This window comes from Dermacentor variabilis, chromosome 5 (assembly GCF_050947875.1).
Source record: "Dermacentor variabilis isolate Ectoservices chromosome 5, ASM5094787v1, whole genome shotgun sequence".
Lineage (NCBI taxonomy): Eukaryota > Metazoa > Arthropoda > Arachnida > Ixodida > Ixodidae > Dermacentor > Dermacentor variabilis.
In genome coordinates this window covers 55,903,787-55,919,402 of record NC_134572.1, presented here as the reverse complement: position 1 = coordinate 55,919,402, position 15,616 = coordinate 55,903,787, and the positions used below count along the sequence as shown (strand labels likewise).

General features: G+C 45.5%; 1 protein-coding gene across 1 annotated transcript in view; it reads left to right on the top strand.

Annotated features, from left to right (window-relative positions):
* LOC142581866 (cell adhesion molecule 3-like) overlaps window positions 1-15,616 on the top strand; it is a 99,319-nt gene that overhangs the window by 72,268 nt on the left and 11,435 nt on the right. Inside the window, exons 4-5 of the mRNA XM_075691311.1 lie at window positions 2,158-2,431; window positions 14,509-14,844. Coding sequence (XP_075547426.1) covers window positions 2,158-2,431; window positions 14,509-14,844 — 610 coding nt within the window. The remainder of the gene's footprint in view (window positions 1-2,157; window positions 2,432-14,508; window positions 14,845-15,616) is intronic.

Here is a 15,616-nt window from a genome sequence, read left to right as displayed (position 1 = left end):
CAGCCAGCTTTCTATCAGCAACGCCGCGCATACAAACAGGAACGAGCTCGTCTACGCCGTCCCGACGCTGCAGCCCGGGCACAAGAACAGGCTCGCGCAGCCGACCGCAAGACGCAACTGCGTACCGAGGATCCGGCAGTCTACCAAGCCGTCGTTTAATGAAATGTCGGGATTAACCCGGTGATAAACATGAGGGCCGCACTTTTGAGCTTCACTGGTTAACCATCTGTGCGGAGTGCTTGGGCGGTGATTTCTTTTTTTTCAGCTGCCCCAATTTTAAGTATGCTGTGCGAAATAAGGCAAATCCGCATGTGGCTGTTTAATTACACTTGTGAATCATGTAAGATATTTCTCATGTATTACTTGAATGACACGCAGTCAGAACGTTCGACTTACAAATCAACGAAAGACCACAGGTTAAGAATGCATTATTAAAGCAGCTGAGTGTTCAAAACAAGTCAATTTGCTATTAGTCCTGGTTTTAGCACGAGTTTTGGGATGTTCGCACACAAAATGTGCTGCGAGATACGTTCGCACTCCGCTGTATCCTCTTTCCTTAAAATCTTTCTCATGTCCTTGGAATCAAGAATAGATCAACCATTAATGTCACTAAAACAACTTCTTATGAAATAGAAGAACACGCATTATTTAGGAAATCTGCAGCTTAGTTACGCAGTGATTACCACCTAAAACATCTAACTCTGAGAAAGCTAGATAGAGAGAGAGCGAGAGAGAAAGGAAAGGCAGGGAGGTTAACCCGAGGAGAGTTTCCGGTTTGCTACCCTGCACTGGGGTGGGGGAATAGGGGTTGTAAAGAGAACAAAGCTGAACCCTGAAATTTCTCATGCATAGTATTGCAATCAGAGGTTACAGGCGCAATAATAGATTTATTACGCCTTGCTGCATCCGTATAAGCAAAGTGACTGAAGACTTTTAAGCGTGGCCGAACATCAACGTATACCATACACGCCTGCTGACAAGAGCCGCGCTTCTGAGCGTGCAGTCACAGAGAAAGCGTGTCTATAGCAGGGTTTTGTATTTACTAAAGCTTGGAAAGACTGCCAGGCAAACGTTCTTTGCGTCAACATGACAGGCTGCGTGACCGTTGGGGGTCTTACATCCAGACCCCGTCTTGAACCTTTGTTTTCAATGGCATTCAAGACATTGTATTAATCATACCTAAGAGCCTCTAACACATGCTTTTCATTACTCAATCAAGCGATATTGTGGGCTCGCACTGCAAGCATGTTCTTCTAGGGGTCAGTGATTGAAACTCATTGCGTGTTCGCCTGCTTTAGATAGTTTATGACCTCACTTGTACAATAAATGTGATAATAAGTGTAATGAAAAAATAAGAATGAAGAATGAACACATTTCACTTTTCTTTAAGAGATACAGAAGAAAGCGATAAAGGAAAGGCACAGAAGTTAACTAGGCTTATTCCAGGTGTTTACCGCGCACTAGGGCATGGCGAAAGTGTACTAAACGGTGAGAAGAAGGAGAGAAAGGGTTAAAGGGGAGAGATGCACACTGTGACGCAAAAGACATCCTAAGACGCTAGCAGAAGTCAGAAACGAACCTCAGAAGATCCACTCGGGACGCTTAACCAGAGGAAGAAGGAGGAGGAAGAAAGAGAGCGATAAGACATGGGAGACTTGTACGCAATGCGTCTAAAGAACAAGTTACTTGCTATAACCTTGATAAATCATGTGCTTGCTTTAACGTGTTTAGTTTCGGACCACACTAATGCATTAGGTAAATTAAATTTACTCACATCCGTAGCTTTGAGCAACCATCGATGAAGTTAGACAGTCACTGCGACAAAGTGATGCTTGTCCCAGCCCATCACTCTGATATCAATAAGGAAAGGGCGCAGTTGTACCAAAACAACGCAGCCGACCGCGTAAGCACCAAGAATCAAAAAGTAAGAACAAACACTTTTCGGCTCCGGTACGGGAACCTAAATGTCTTCTGGCTACAAATTTCTCATATGACGTTGTCAACTCGCACTTCCTCCGTGATCAATACCGTCTCCTCTGTAAGTATAATTATGGCAACTGCACTACGTACTAGCGAAGCAGTAAATATAATCGCGCAGGGATACGTAAATACGTTGATGCTTAACGTGCATTTTTTTTTGCCTCGCGGTGGCTGCAGGTGGTGAACCCCGGCGAGAGCCTCAGCATCCCGTGCTTCCTCGAGACTCCCGGTGGAAGCGTGCAGTGGATGCGCAATGGCCACCCAGTGGTTCTCGATCTGGGTTCGGGCGCTGCCGGCAGCCGTCGCCAGTGGAACATCTCGCGCGACGGCACGGCCGCGCTCACCATCACGCAGGTGACGCGAGCAGATGATGGCCTGTGGGAGTGCCGAGAGTTTGCCGACGACGACTCCGTCAGGAGGGTGACCAAGGTGCTCAAGCTGGTAGTCACCGGTAAGAAACACGTCACAACTGAGCGAGTGTGCACAGGCTAGATAAAGAGCCTCCAGCTGCCGGCGTCTATAGGCACACTGCCAGAATGGAGACTCTAGACAACTGATGCGAACATATGGCCATTGTAGCACGTGGCGCGCTAAAGGTGAAAAGACAGAAAAGAATGCATAGAAAGGCAGGGAGGTTAACCACAGGTAGTTCCGGTTGGCTACCCTGCACATGAGGAAGAGTTAAGGGAGATAAAAGAAAAAGAGAGTGGAAGGGGGAAATAGAGAGAAAGAGAGGAGCACGAACAAACCACGTACACTATAGGGGGCGGCGTTCTTAAACTATACCGTGTAGGCCTGTAGACCGCAGGAACCTTAATAACGCGAGTAAGACCTTCAGCGCGGATGTTTTTTGGGAGCACTGACCTAAAGCTTCGAGTTCTAATAAGGAAAGCATATGAGTTCGTAAATGCAACGCCTAACCACAGATAGTACAGCATGGTCTGTTCACGTCGTAGTAAACCAGGTGGTAGGTGCATCCGTATGTCCGGAGACAACGAACGCAAATTACACATGGTGAAAACGTTCGAGTCCCACATGGGCAAAGTGCATTCACGGGACATCCATCGCAGCCCAGCCGCAGCGTCTGTTCGCGAAAGTGGAATTAAGACACGTTGGCCATTTTCATGTGCACATCTGGTGGCTTCGTAGGCGTGGTCATTCCCGCTGATGTTGCAATGTCCTGGAAGCCTTTGAAATATTATGTTGTGTCCCTTGTTATGGCTGCGATGATATATGTGTCGAATTTCTGAGGCTAGTTGTTCATTGGGTCTGTGGCGCATTGGGCTTTCTATGCACTGAAGGGCTGCCTTGGAATCACTAAAGACTGTCCATTGTTTTAATGGTTCCTGATTTATGAAATCAAGTGCAGCACGGAGTGCCGCAAGTTCTGCACCCATCGATGCGATCACACATGAAGTGACAAAATTGTTCTGTGTGAAATGCGTCTGCAGGGCCGTTTTGCTGTTTTTTACGACTCATTAACTCTTATATGCAGTGGACGGACTGTGACCTAATTCTGCGATATTATCGGAAACAAATACCTCCAGTGAAAGTTGTTTATACCTACGCACTTCAAAAAATTACACGCTTTCGGGCTATTTTGTCCTAAAACAGCCCTCGCCATATATCTTGAATCAAGTTACATTCGTTAACAACCTGCGCTCAGCCCAGTGGCTATGGTGTTGCGCCGCTGCGCTCGTAGTCGCGGGTTCAATCCCAGCTTCTCCGGCCGCATTCCGAAGCGGGTGGATCAAAAACGCTCGAGTACTGTGCATTGGATGCGCAATAAGTAACTCCCTGTGGTCAAAATTATACTGGAGCACCCTACTATGGCTTGCCTCATAATCATATCGTGGTTATGGCACATGAAACCCTAGAACATAATTAAAATTTTTACACTGCGTTCGCAATGTTTCTGTGAAGACTACAGCTTGATTTCATACACAACACTGCGCTTACGGCATACGTGTCATACATGGCCTACCTTATGTCTTAAGACAAGTCTTACTCGCAGTGAAATAGAAAAAAAAATTGTCAGGCTGATATCCACAAGCCATTCGTGACCTGAAAGTACCTAACACACAACGGTAAAGAATTGAAGCGCTTGTAGTAAGATAGCGATTATTTCTTGGAACCAAGGCTCCGAATTGTGCAACCTGCCGTCATTGCTTAGTGGCTACGGTGTTGGGCTGCTAAGCACGAGGTCGCATGATCAAATCCTGGCGACGCGGCCACATTTCGATGGTTACGAAATCATCCCTGTACTTAGATTTATGTGCACGTTAAAGAACCCCAGGTGGTCGCAATTTTCCAGAGTACCACATTACAGTGTACCTCATGATCAGATCGCGGTTTTGACGCGTAAAACCCCATAATTAATTTTTTAAAAGTTGTGCAAGCTTTCTTTAGAATGTACATCTACAAGTACATTGTGTTCGCCTTTGTATTGTTATGCGTAACGCCGTCTCACAACGTTAGACAAGTCTCTCACTCGTGTAAATTTAGCCGACGTGTCTGCGAAGCGGTGTGCGAATTTGTTGAGAATCTGCAGTGATCTTATTTCATCAGATAATATCAGCGAAGGCATCACCGAAATAGCCAGGGAACTTAACTAAGTTTCCCGATTTTTTTTTTATGCAACTGAATTCAGGCGCGGTATAACTAGGGAATCCGGGAAAACATTATTCGATAATGTATTGTGCTTATAGTGTCAGTCAAAGCCTTTGAATAGGTAAGCAAGTATTCCTAATTAGCCAAGACCCTCTCAATACTCGTACTCCGCGAGCATCCACCCTGTAAGGAACAGAGGAATCCAAAACGCGCACAAGTCAAGTCATTACGCAAGAAGGTAACATCGGACATTCGCCGTCCGATAAACGCTCAAGGCGAGGAAGTTTCCACATCCCCCGGGACACGTGCATACGAACTGGGAGTGGGCACTTCGACTTCTCCGTGTCACCGCTGTCTCGCGTGCTTGTTTGTACTTTTTCGTATTTCCTGTACTCTTCGGCGCCGGCTCCAGTGCAGAGCTAAAATGTATGGGAAGCCTTTTACGTCATCTCCGAGACATCCAGGCAGTGGAGACGGGATGGCACATCGACTTAATTGGATAAGGATAATAAGAAGTATATTTGGCAGAGCTTGGAAGCAAGAAAGACGAGAGTGTGTTTACCCTGTCGGTAATTGAATGGCGCAAATGCGCAGCGCGGCTCAGATTCTTGCCTCGCTGGCGGGGCTGTCCTTAGTTATATATTTCCATGCATTTCTTTCTTGACTGGCGCATGTGAACAGACATCGAGCTGCGAAAGTTGTGACTGTTCGTAAAAATAAAAGGAAAAAAAAACTTTTCCATTCATATCATTTGGAAGAAGCCTTCCATTGCTTTCCGAAAAGAAACCCTGGAAGTACCGGGCACTCACTTGAAAGGAGAAATCCAGACTCGCACTCCATGTTTTACGAGAGCAGAGGGGTATTCTGTAAGTGACCACCTAATGGACATGTCCATTTCGTCTGCTGCTGATGTGAGTGGCTGGGCTGAGTTACGCGTCAGAAGGAGACAGGCGTCCCCAACCAATGAGCACTTTAGTAGCAGACGAAATGGACATGTCCACTATATAGGTGGAGACTTCGAGAATATCTCCCAGCAGTGACAGCTGTCTTTTGCCAGAGGCAAGGCCATAACTGTGCTGTAGCGCCAAGCTGCCAAAATTGCGGATGTCGATGTCTATGAGGAGCCTCGAGTATTCACTACCGGTTGCTAGATGTAATTTTTGCGGACAGCAGCTGTCACGACTATGAGCCGTCCTCTAGCGTGTGGGAAGGTAGGCCAAATTATTGGGATTTCTGGATGCAGAGGCATGCGCATTCAAGACTGACAGTCGGAGAGCACTACTTTGTTCCAGTTTAAATAGGATGCCCGCAACAGCAACCATAATAGAGCTATATTTGCGCGGAACTACTACTACGTTCAAATTCAGTGGTAACGAAAAGCATAACACAACCATCTTTGTCCTTTTCGTTACTGCTCGTGTCTGTGTTCCACGCCTGCATTCGAGTAACATGACTCGCTACCAACTTGCTCAATTTTCGATCATTATAAATTTCTGTCTTTTTCTTTTAGCCGACTTCGTTCTTTACTCGCAGGTACGGCTGCGTTCTGAATGGCAGAACGCAAGCAAAAATCCAATGCTACACTGCGAGCGATGTGTCGCTCTTTACATTGGCTCTAACGAGTAGTGAAAGACGGCTGCAGGGATATACAACGTAAATGCTATGAGCAAAGGGTCCGCCAAAGGGTAAGGAGCCGAGCGTTCCAGCTTCGACGAGATAACGTCTATTTTCAACCACAGCAGACGTTTTGAAATATGCGCGGTGGCTGTGTTGTAGTTAGCGTCACACCATTCAGAAGTAATATTAGCTTCCCTTCACTAATGAACTGCAGCGCATTTTACGAGGTTCAGGAGCCACAAAACTAAGCCGCTAGTGAATCAGCTCTGTGCACAGTCCCTTAATTAGCAGAACGGAAATAGAATTAGCATGCCCCGAAACTATGCAGCATGCCGACCCCTCCCTCCCCCCCCTCTCCTATTCGCGCCACCAGTCCTCATAAACATTCCTAAAGCGCCGCCAAATCATTCTTGAGACTTGACAGCTATTCGGCGGTCCACATTTTGCTATTTTTTTGTCACTCCTTTAGTATGGCGGTAGTTATCGGCATCTCTTGAAGTGTGAAAGCCAGTTTTCTCATCGATTCGGTGCCCGCGCAATTAACTCGAGATGCATTCAGTTGCCATCATCTATTGCAAAAGCCACGCGCATCGCTGTTGCTTTTTTAGTTCAACCTTCTTTGTTTAGACTAATCCATTTACCATGAAAAGGATTCAGTCCGTAGTCAGCTGGTCCGTATGCTCGTGGAACGAGTTGCGGCCTGAGACAATAGACAGTTTTAGTTTAGCGTTTGCAACCAAATGTAAACGCATTACGTAGGTAAAGAAATAGCTTTGTCATCACTGCGCATGCTCTGCACGTTATTGGGTTTCTGCTGTTTACGTGCGCTATGATAACGTACATTACTTAGCGAGTTTAACGTTCGAATGTTTACGTACGCTAAGAAATAGCGTTGGCAAACATGGCGACACCCATGGCTCCCCCTTCAGCGTGAATTCTCGTGATGGCTGCGCTCTGACTCGTGTTGATCGCCAGTAACTACTGAAATGAGCTTTCTGTTCCTCTAAACTCACGTGAAACGTTAGTGATGAGCGCATAGCGTGTCCACTTTCTGAGATTGTTCAGCGATTCCAGCGCCCGTATGCCTAACGAGGCGCGTCGACATAGCAACAGCAGGATGATTGGTAATGGATTGTCTTGGCTTGGATATGTTTGGCATGAGGCACCAGATGGTGCCCTGTTTTATAACGTCTTCCTTACGTTTGCGTTCCCGTACGGTAAACTAAATGTCTTTAAAGGACGCGAATTGTAACGTCCCGCAAAGGTGATCACGTTTAACGTACAAGGCGGCAAACGCTATTCTAAAGCTGTGTAATGCCAGTTGCGTTTAAATTTTCCTTTTGCTACATTATTTCCTCGATTGACGGCTCGCCGCGACGCTGGCATATCCTCGGAACCACATACCCGTGATATAGGTTAGATAAGGTGGAAAATAAAATCATGCGAAACAGCGTGCATGATAGAACCCTGCAATAATCGTTAAAACCATAAGCAACATGAATGTCAGCCGTTACCTCGTCTTGATTTGCCCTAATTGTATAGCACTTTTCATGCGAAATTGGCAACTGGAAACAAGAGTCGCAAGGAGTTGAGAAATTAGGCGATCTACTAAAGGAGGCCTGGAGCCAAACAGGAATGAAAAGCGAAAATTAACAAGTTTAACCATTGTTCGTGAAAATATTTATAGATCAAAAGCCTTTTATTTAAAAAGGAAATAGAAAAAACACCACCAGAAATGGAGAAGGATTCCGTGTGTTTTAAGTGACGCTTCTACAGTTATCAGTCCAGCCGCCTTACGTAGCCACTCCTCTGCTTTGCTTATGTGGATGTTTTTCTAACATTTCGTGGTGGGCGGAATGCGTTTAGAACCTCAGCGTCCTGCCCTCTGCGCGATTGTACGGAACTGGCAGCCACACATCGTTATGCAACTTCCCAAATAACAATACGAGTCAGGTTTGGCACTTTACTTGGTAGAGCAGTAAACGATGGATCCAAAGGAACTGTGATTGTTCCGCAAATATATATTTCTCTGTATTTCTTCCAGAGCTAATTAAAAGAAACACTGCTAGAAATCGTTGCTTTACACTTTCGCTTGTTTACTTGTTCTCGGCAGTGTTCTTCCTGCGCTTCTTTCCTGCACGAGTTCATTTTATGTGGTCTTTTGTTTGTCAAGCAAAGGAGAGATCTATCTCACACGCGTATACCTGTGAAATACACCTTATTTTATTTCTATTTTTCCGTATTACGGGTTTTTATGGCGAACGGTAGGCATTCTCCACACTTACACTAGTAAAGGTACCCCCCTCATTTGCACAGAAAGGTTATCTTGGGTTGCCCCTCCCCCCCCCCCTCCCGAAAAAAAAAAAAAATCCTGGGTTCGTGGCTGATATATATACCAGGCGTTTCAGCAAGCACTTTTAAACATTTTTAATGTTGCCTGTGGCAGGATAGCACAACTTTAGTTTTATAGTTCATGAGCTGGTCTACTCCAAGAGGCGGACATTACTTGCAAAAAAGAATTGAAATTAATAATCGACTATCTAACAAATTTTCACTCATTATAATTTTAACTAATTACGTTATGACACCTATTGCAATATACAAATTCAAGCCGTGGAGTTCACAAGGCGGATCCACTTGGTACAAATTCGTAGGATGACACCAGTTTCGAGATATTAATTCCCTAACTTTGAGGAGAAATGCATTGGCTTTCCGGTTACTTATGTGCTTGACTGCATAAAACAACGTTTTCTAACTAAATTAACGGAACGCCAATGAATTTCTCTTCAAAGTTCGGAAATTAATATCGTGAAACTGGTGTCATACTGAGAATTCATTCCGAGTGTATTCGCCTTACGAACTAAACGGCTGGAATAGGGCCATAAATTAATTAGCTATAAGCTTAAATAGTTATTCTTGTTAATTAGTATATTATGCATTTCATTTTTTGTGCAATTAATGTCCACCTCTTCGAGTAGACACTGCAGCTCATGAACAAGAATTGGGCTATCTGCCTCAGGCAACCTTTAAAAATTTTGGAAAGTGTTCGCTGGAACACTCGGTATATACAGGGTGTTACAGCTAACTTCAGCCAGAATTTTAGAATATGCAAATGCCACGTAGCTGGACAGAACAAAGGCAGTTTTGTTTGCCGTCGCTCGGAAATACTCATACTGTTTCTTTTTCCTTTCTCCTAATTATATAACTAGTCTTAATTAATTATTCAACTTCTCAAATATTATAACTAGTTGAAAAGTGCTAATCAGACAATTGTAAAGCGTCATGAAAAACTCCTGATACTGCTTTCTGTTGCTCAATATGTGCTACATAAGAATTTTTCCGAGCGTGAAAGCAACCAGCAAATAAACGCAAAGTGCCTCGAGCGAGCAATCACGCGGCAATATTGCGTGCATTTGCGGGTTTCTTTCACGCTGGGAAAAACACTTTTATGTAGCACATATTGAGCAACAGGAAGTTGTATCGGGAGTTTTTCATGTCGCTCTACAATTTTGTCATTGACACTTTTCATGTAATTTTAATATTTGAGAAGTTGATTGATTAATATCATTTATCTAATTTGGCGGAACTAAAGAACTAGTTTGTGTATCTCCAAGTGACGGCAAAGAACATCACCTCAGTTCTCTCCAGCTACGCGGCATTGGCATATTTTTAAACTCTGGCTAGCATTAGCTGGCCTTGCCTTACGGCCCTCACCCTGCGCTGTAGGATTATCATTTTCAGTATCCATTAAAACACTTCGTCCGATGTAATTCACGGCATATTTACCACTTCCCGATAATTGCCATCTAGTACGGCCTCATGACAGTAATCACTATGTCTGCCTGACCATGAAGAAAACACAAACTTCTGTTTACTCTAGTAGGCGCTTACCTTTCTCCATCAAGTCGTTTTATCAGACAGAGACTGAGGGACATTTTAGATACGACTCCTGGTTCATGTAATGTTGTTCGGGACTTTAATGCACATCTTCACTTTCGGGAAGCATCAAGGTAAATTAAAAAGAAAGGAACCTCGTTTCCTTTGCTGCCTAAATGATGACAGTCCCACATTTATGGGCGGCCGGACGTATAGCAGTTGTTTAGACTTAGCTTTTCTGTCGCATGTCTCACAGCGTCCATTGGTTCGCAGATATAGAAACCTATGGTAGCGACCACATTCCTGCCTATTTGAAGATAGAGGACCTAGTAAAATTGGCTTCATCAAATCTTCAGCAAACAATAGATGGGTCAATGTTTAAACCACTTATGGAAGAAGCATGCCACGAAGGCTTTTTGTCCACTCTGGAAATTCAGATCGCCAAAGCCATGTATGCTATGCGTTCATTTCGGCCATTGGAGAAATACACGGATTTGAAGCGGAATTAAATACAGATCCTCTGTGCAATACGCCGGGTAGCGGAGCGACGCTACAGACTGACTAAATCGGTTTACGACCTTAGACAGGGCAGACGCATTCAAAAGAAAATACAGCGTCGCATTGCTGTAGTGCAAAATCAGCGCTGGAATCTTTTTGTGAGTCTCTCGATCCACGTAAAACTCTGTCGGTAGTCTGGAGAACAGTCCGTGGACTTCGAACAGCTTCTCAACAGCGCCATTTATTTAAATTTCTAACCCTTCATCAAGGACGCCCAGAAGTCAACGTAGCAGAAAATGACTGCGCAATTAGGGATCGCATTCCCAACGTTCCAGCATTGCCCACATATTCCTATTGTCACTCCTGGCTCCCGAGACCCTCGTATGGATGCTCCTTTCTCCATAGAAGAACTGGAGGCCGCACTTGCTAGGTGCAGGCGATCTTCGTCACCGGGACCCAATGGCATCACACACTCTGCGCTTCCAAAGCTTGGTCAAGAGGTCAGAGAAGCACTTCTTGGCCTATACAACGCATCATGTCATGACGGTTTGGTGCTTACGACGTGGAAATCCAGTCACCTTGTTCCACTTTCCGAGCCTGGCAAATCTCCATTAGAAATGTCATCTTATATTCCAACAGCAATGGCCAGCTGCGTCGGCAAGGTAATAGAGAGAATGATCATTAAACGGTTATAATGGTACTCAGAATTTTACAACGTCTATCCAGAAGTAATGGCTGACTTCCGACGCGGACGCTCGTCAATAGATAGCGTTATTGACCTTGTAACATATGTACAGCATCAGAAACATTTGAAACTGATCACTGCGGCCTTATTCCTTGATGTTAAAGGTACGTACGACAATGTAGACCATGATGAAATTCTGGACGCCTTTGAAGCTGTAGATATTGGTAGACACGTCTTTCGCTGGATAAGCAGCTAGTTGAATGGAAGATCTTTCTTTATTTTGACTGAAGACACACCAATGACGTCTAGTTATACCAGTCGGAGTGTACCGCAAAGAGGAGTACTTAGCCCGACCATGTTCAACCTGGTGCTCATTGGTATCGCCGATACGTTACCGCAAACCGTACAGCTCTCCGTATGTGCAGACGACATCGCGTGTGGGCTTCAGGAGTGACATGTGTACAAGTCCGCACATGACCTTAAAAGGTTTCAACAGCTGTGTCAACGTATTTAAGAAGGCAAGGCCTGGAACTTTCACCTGAAAAATCTGCACTCGTTGCTTTTACTCGCAAAGCTGTGGCCGCGTATGCTTTGCAGATTAATGTCCAAAATGTACCTTACAGATGAACGCACCGATTTCTTGGCGTCATAATTGATAGACACTTGTCTTGGAGCCCTGATGTCTCACACATGACCAAGCGTTTGGGCGCCATTGTGGACCTTCTTGCATTTCCTGGTGGGAAGTCCTCGGGTGCTAAAGTGCCATGAGTGTCGCAATTACACAACGCCCTATTTTGGGCTTCCTGCGGTACGCCTTACCTGTATTAGGGAATACTTGCACTACAAATATTAGCAGACTTCAGAGTGTGCAAGCCCAAGCACTCAGAACTTGTCTTGGTCTCCCAAAAGCTACGTCATTGATTGTGACAGTGGCTATTGCTAGAGATTCTCCTTTGACAGTCTAGATTGGTACAGATGTCCTGAGAGCACACATGCGACATCTGACTAGGATTTCCTCACGCCATCTTGATTGCTTGTTATCAATGAGGACACATTCAACTTTTGCCAAAATTATTGTAAAAGATTAGTCGTATAGTGGCCAACACAATTCACGCCTGCTACACGATTATCAGCCTCATTGTGGTGTCGGCACCGGTCGCAAGTACAAGGGACAATTCCACACATCAAAAAGAAAGCTAGAACGCCGTTACAACCTTTGAAGCAAGCAACCTTGGAATACATTTACGACGTCCACAGATTCCAAGTCTATAAGTCAGACGACTAAGTCTACACATATAATTCGGTAAAACTCAACAGCTATACTGCTGTAGTCATCATCCCGGCAAAATCTGAAGAAATCAAATTAAAAACTTCATGTGTGACCACATCGACGGGTGCATAACTTGCGTCACTCCGTGCTGCACTTCATTTCATCAATAAGAAACCACCGCAACAATGGACAGTTTTTAGGTATTCCAAGGCAGCCCTTCAGTGTATACAATGCCCAATGCGCCACGGACGGAATGAACAGTTGGCCTCAGAAATTTCACAGGCATATCGTCGCATCCATGACAAGTGATACAACGTAATATTTCAATGGCTTCCAGGACATTGCAACATCAGCGGGAACGGACATGCCGACGAAGCAGCCCCATCTGCACATGAAAATGGTCAATGCGTCTTGATTCCGCTTTCGCGAACAGACGCTCCGGCTAGGCTGCGATTGATATCCCGGGAATATTTTTTGCCTCTGTGAGACTCGAACGCTTTCACCATGCGTTGTTTGCCTTCGTTGTCTCAGGACATACAGATGCATCCACCGCCTGGGTTGCCACGACATGAACAGACCATGCTGTACCGTCCGTGGCTAAGCATTGCATTTACCAACTCTTATGCCTTGTTTGACGCTTGTCCTGTGTAGTTCTCCCTCTCGTGACCGTCTTATGCCTTCTTTACTGGATTGGCCAACAGCCCCACGTGCGTCACATGCAGCTGTGAAGAGACGTTCGCACGTATTATCGGTATCTGCCCGCGCTATATTGCCAAGAGGCAACTGATGTACAGAGTGATGGACCAATTGGACAATCGTCCACTATCAGAACTAAAACCTCTGGGCCAGTGCTCCCAGAGAACACCCGCCAGAGGACCTTATTCGCGTTACTGAGATTCCTGTGGTCTACAGGCCTTCACGACAGACTTTAAGGACGCCGCCCCCTACTGCTATATAGTGCACGGGGTTTGTTCGTACTCGTCCCTTTTTTTCTCTCTCTCCTCATTTCTCTCTCTTTCTCTTTGTATCCGGGTCCGGGTTACCAATTGTAGAGCCCATGCGAGAGTGACAACTAGACGTTGCTCCAGCCCCGGAGATCAAACTCAAGTGATCTCTTATTTCGTCGGTTCCCAGCCAACTAAGCTCTCACGCCGCTGGTGGCATCTCCTCACCTCGTTTTCTTTCCTAGGGCGATCGCATCGGTGTCGCTGGCGCTATACTCCCTACTCCTTCCCCCCGCGCAGGGGAGGCAAGCGGAACTACCTCTGGTTAACCTCCCTGCCCCTCTATACAAAATTTTCTCTCTCTTTTGGCAGCTTTGCGAGCAAAGAGTTAAAGTAGGCTAGATTTATTGGAGAACCAACAAAAGGAGCAAATAAAAGAATGCGCCCTTTGAGTTAGCTGAACAAAAAAAGTCAAGCCATGCTCATAAAATTCCGTTTACCGATAGTTCTAGATGAAATGTATCAACGTTCGTGCCGATCTGCATGTCATTGCCGCTGGCGGAAGAGTGAACGCCTCACAAAGGCGCTGAGTGTAGCAGAGACCCAGTGACTTGAATACTGTGCTTCATTCCTTACTGACGCTGAAAGAAAAGGAAAGGTGCATGAGGAATGTTTCTCGTGAGTGCGCGAATTCGCACCACTGCTAATCTTTCTGTGGCTGGGTTAGACATACTTTTATGAAACTGCTTTAAAAAAAACCTGAGAGGTTATTCCTTTATACAAAGCTATATCAGCAAATATTCATTCACAAAAAAAATTATATCGGTGATCACGTTATTCAAAGAGGTATCGTGAGGCTTATAGCGCGTGAAAAGATCAGGACGAAAGGAAGACGTGACACACAGAGCGCCTGTGTGTGTCACGTCTTCCTTTCGTCCTGCTCTTTTCACGCGCTATAGAGCCTCACGATGTCATACCAACAAGCCCAAATCCGTGCATTACATCGAGGAGGTAATCACTCTGCGCAGGTGCTCCAGAAGAGCCCTTCCTGACACTGAGTGGCGAGCGGCTGCAAGAAGGCTCCCGCGTCACCGTCCAAGAGCGCGAGGAGGTGGAAGTGGGCTGCGTGGCACGTCGTGCCGTTCCCGCCGTCCGAAACATGCACTGGATGTTGGGCGAGACAAACATGACCGGAGCCAGCCAGCTGTTCGTGGAGTTCTCTCCCCAAGAGGACTCGTACACCACGCGCAGTGTGCTCAGCCTCAACGCTTCGCGGGACCTGCACGGCCTGCAGCTTTCCTGCCACGTGTACCACGTGTCGTGGCCCACATCCACGGCCGTCGCCGCCTCGCTTGATGTGCTCTGTGAGTTGTCACTGTTGTCGCCTTGCCTCGCCGCCTTGTATAAGCGAGGAGAAAATACAACCAGCTGTCCGACGAACGCAAGCGCAAAAGTATAGCGCAGCTTGTTGATTAATAGGCATCAAGGATAGCCACTAGTTGTTCTACATGGACTAACACAGTGTTCATTCGCTGTCTTGGTACTAGCACGATGACTATACGTGATGTGTTGCTTGCGCTTTTGCTGTAGTTTATTTATTACGTTAGAATAAAAAGAAAAGCCTTCAATACTAGTCTTTATTTTAGTAAACTAATGCTTCCTGCCAGTATGGTGTGATAAAACCTTATTGAGATCCTGCAGATCGTGAGTCATGTGTTTTTGAATAATTCCTGTCATAGTTAGAAATGGGCAATCATTAGCACTCTTAAGGGGTTAATCTCAGACTGGGGCTTTCTCCAGACATTGCCTTGTGAAAAACGTATTTGGTTCGTGTACCCAAGCCTCAAAGCACCGATAGTGTGCATGCGTTTGAACTTGTTTTTTTATTGTCGCGCTTATGCATGGCCCTCCACCTAAATCATTCGTCAAAACTATCCAATGTAACTGATGTCACCGCTGTCGCACATACGACACCTAGTCCCTCTGGACTTCATGTACACATAAAAAAAATCAATGCTTAAAAAATGCACGTTTCGGCTAGGTCTTAGAGTGCAGCCAGTTAATTCGGGAATGGAGCAAGGACGGAAATTCAGAATTACATACGCGATGAAAGTGTCCCGTTTCATAGGTTAGCTC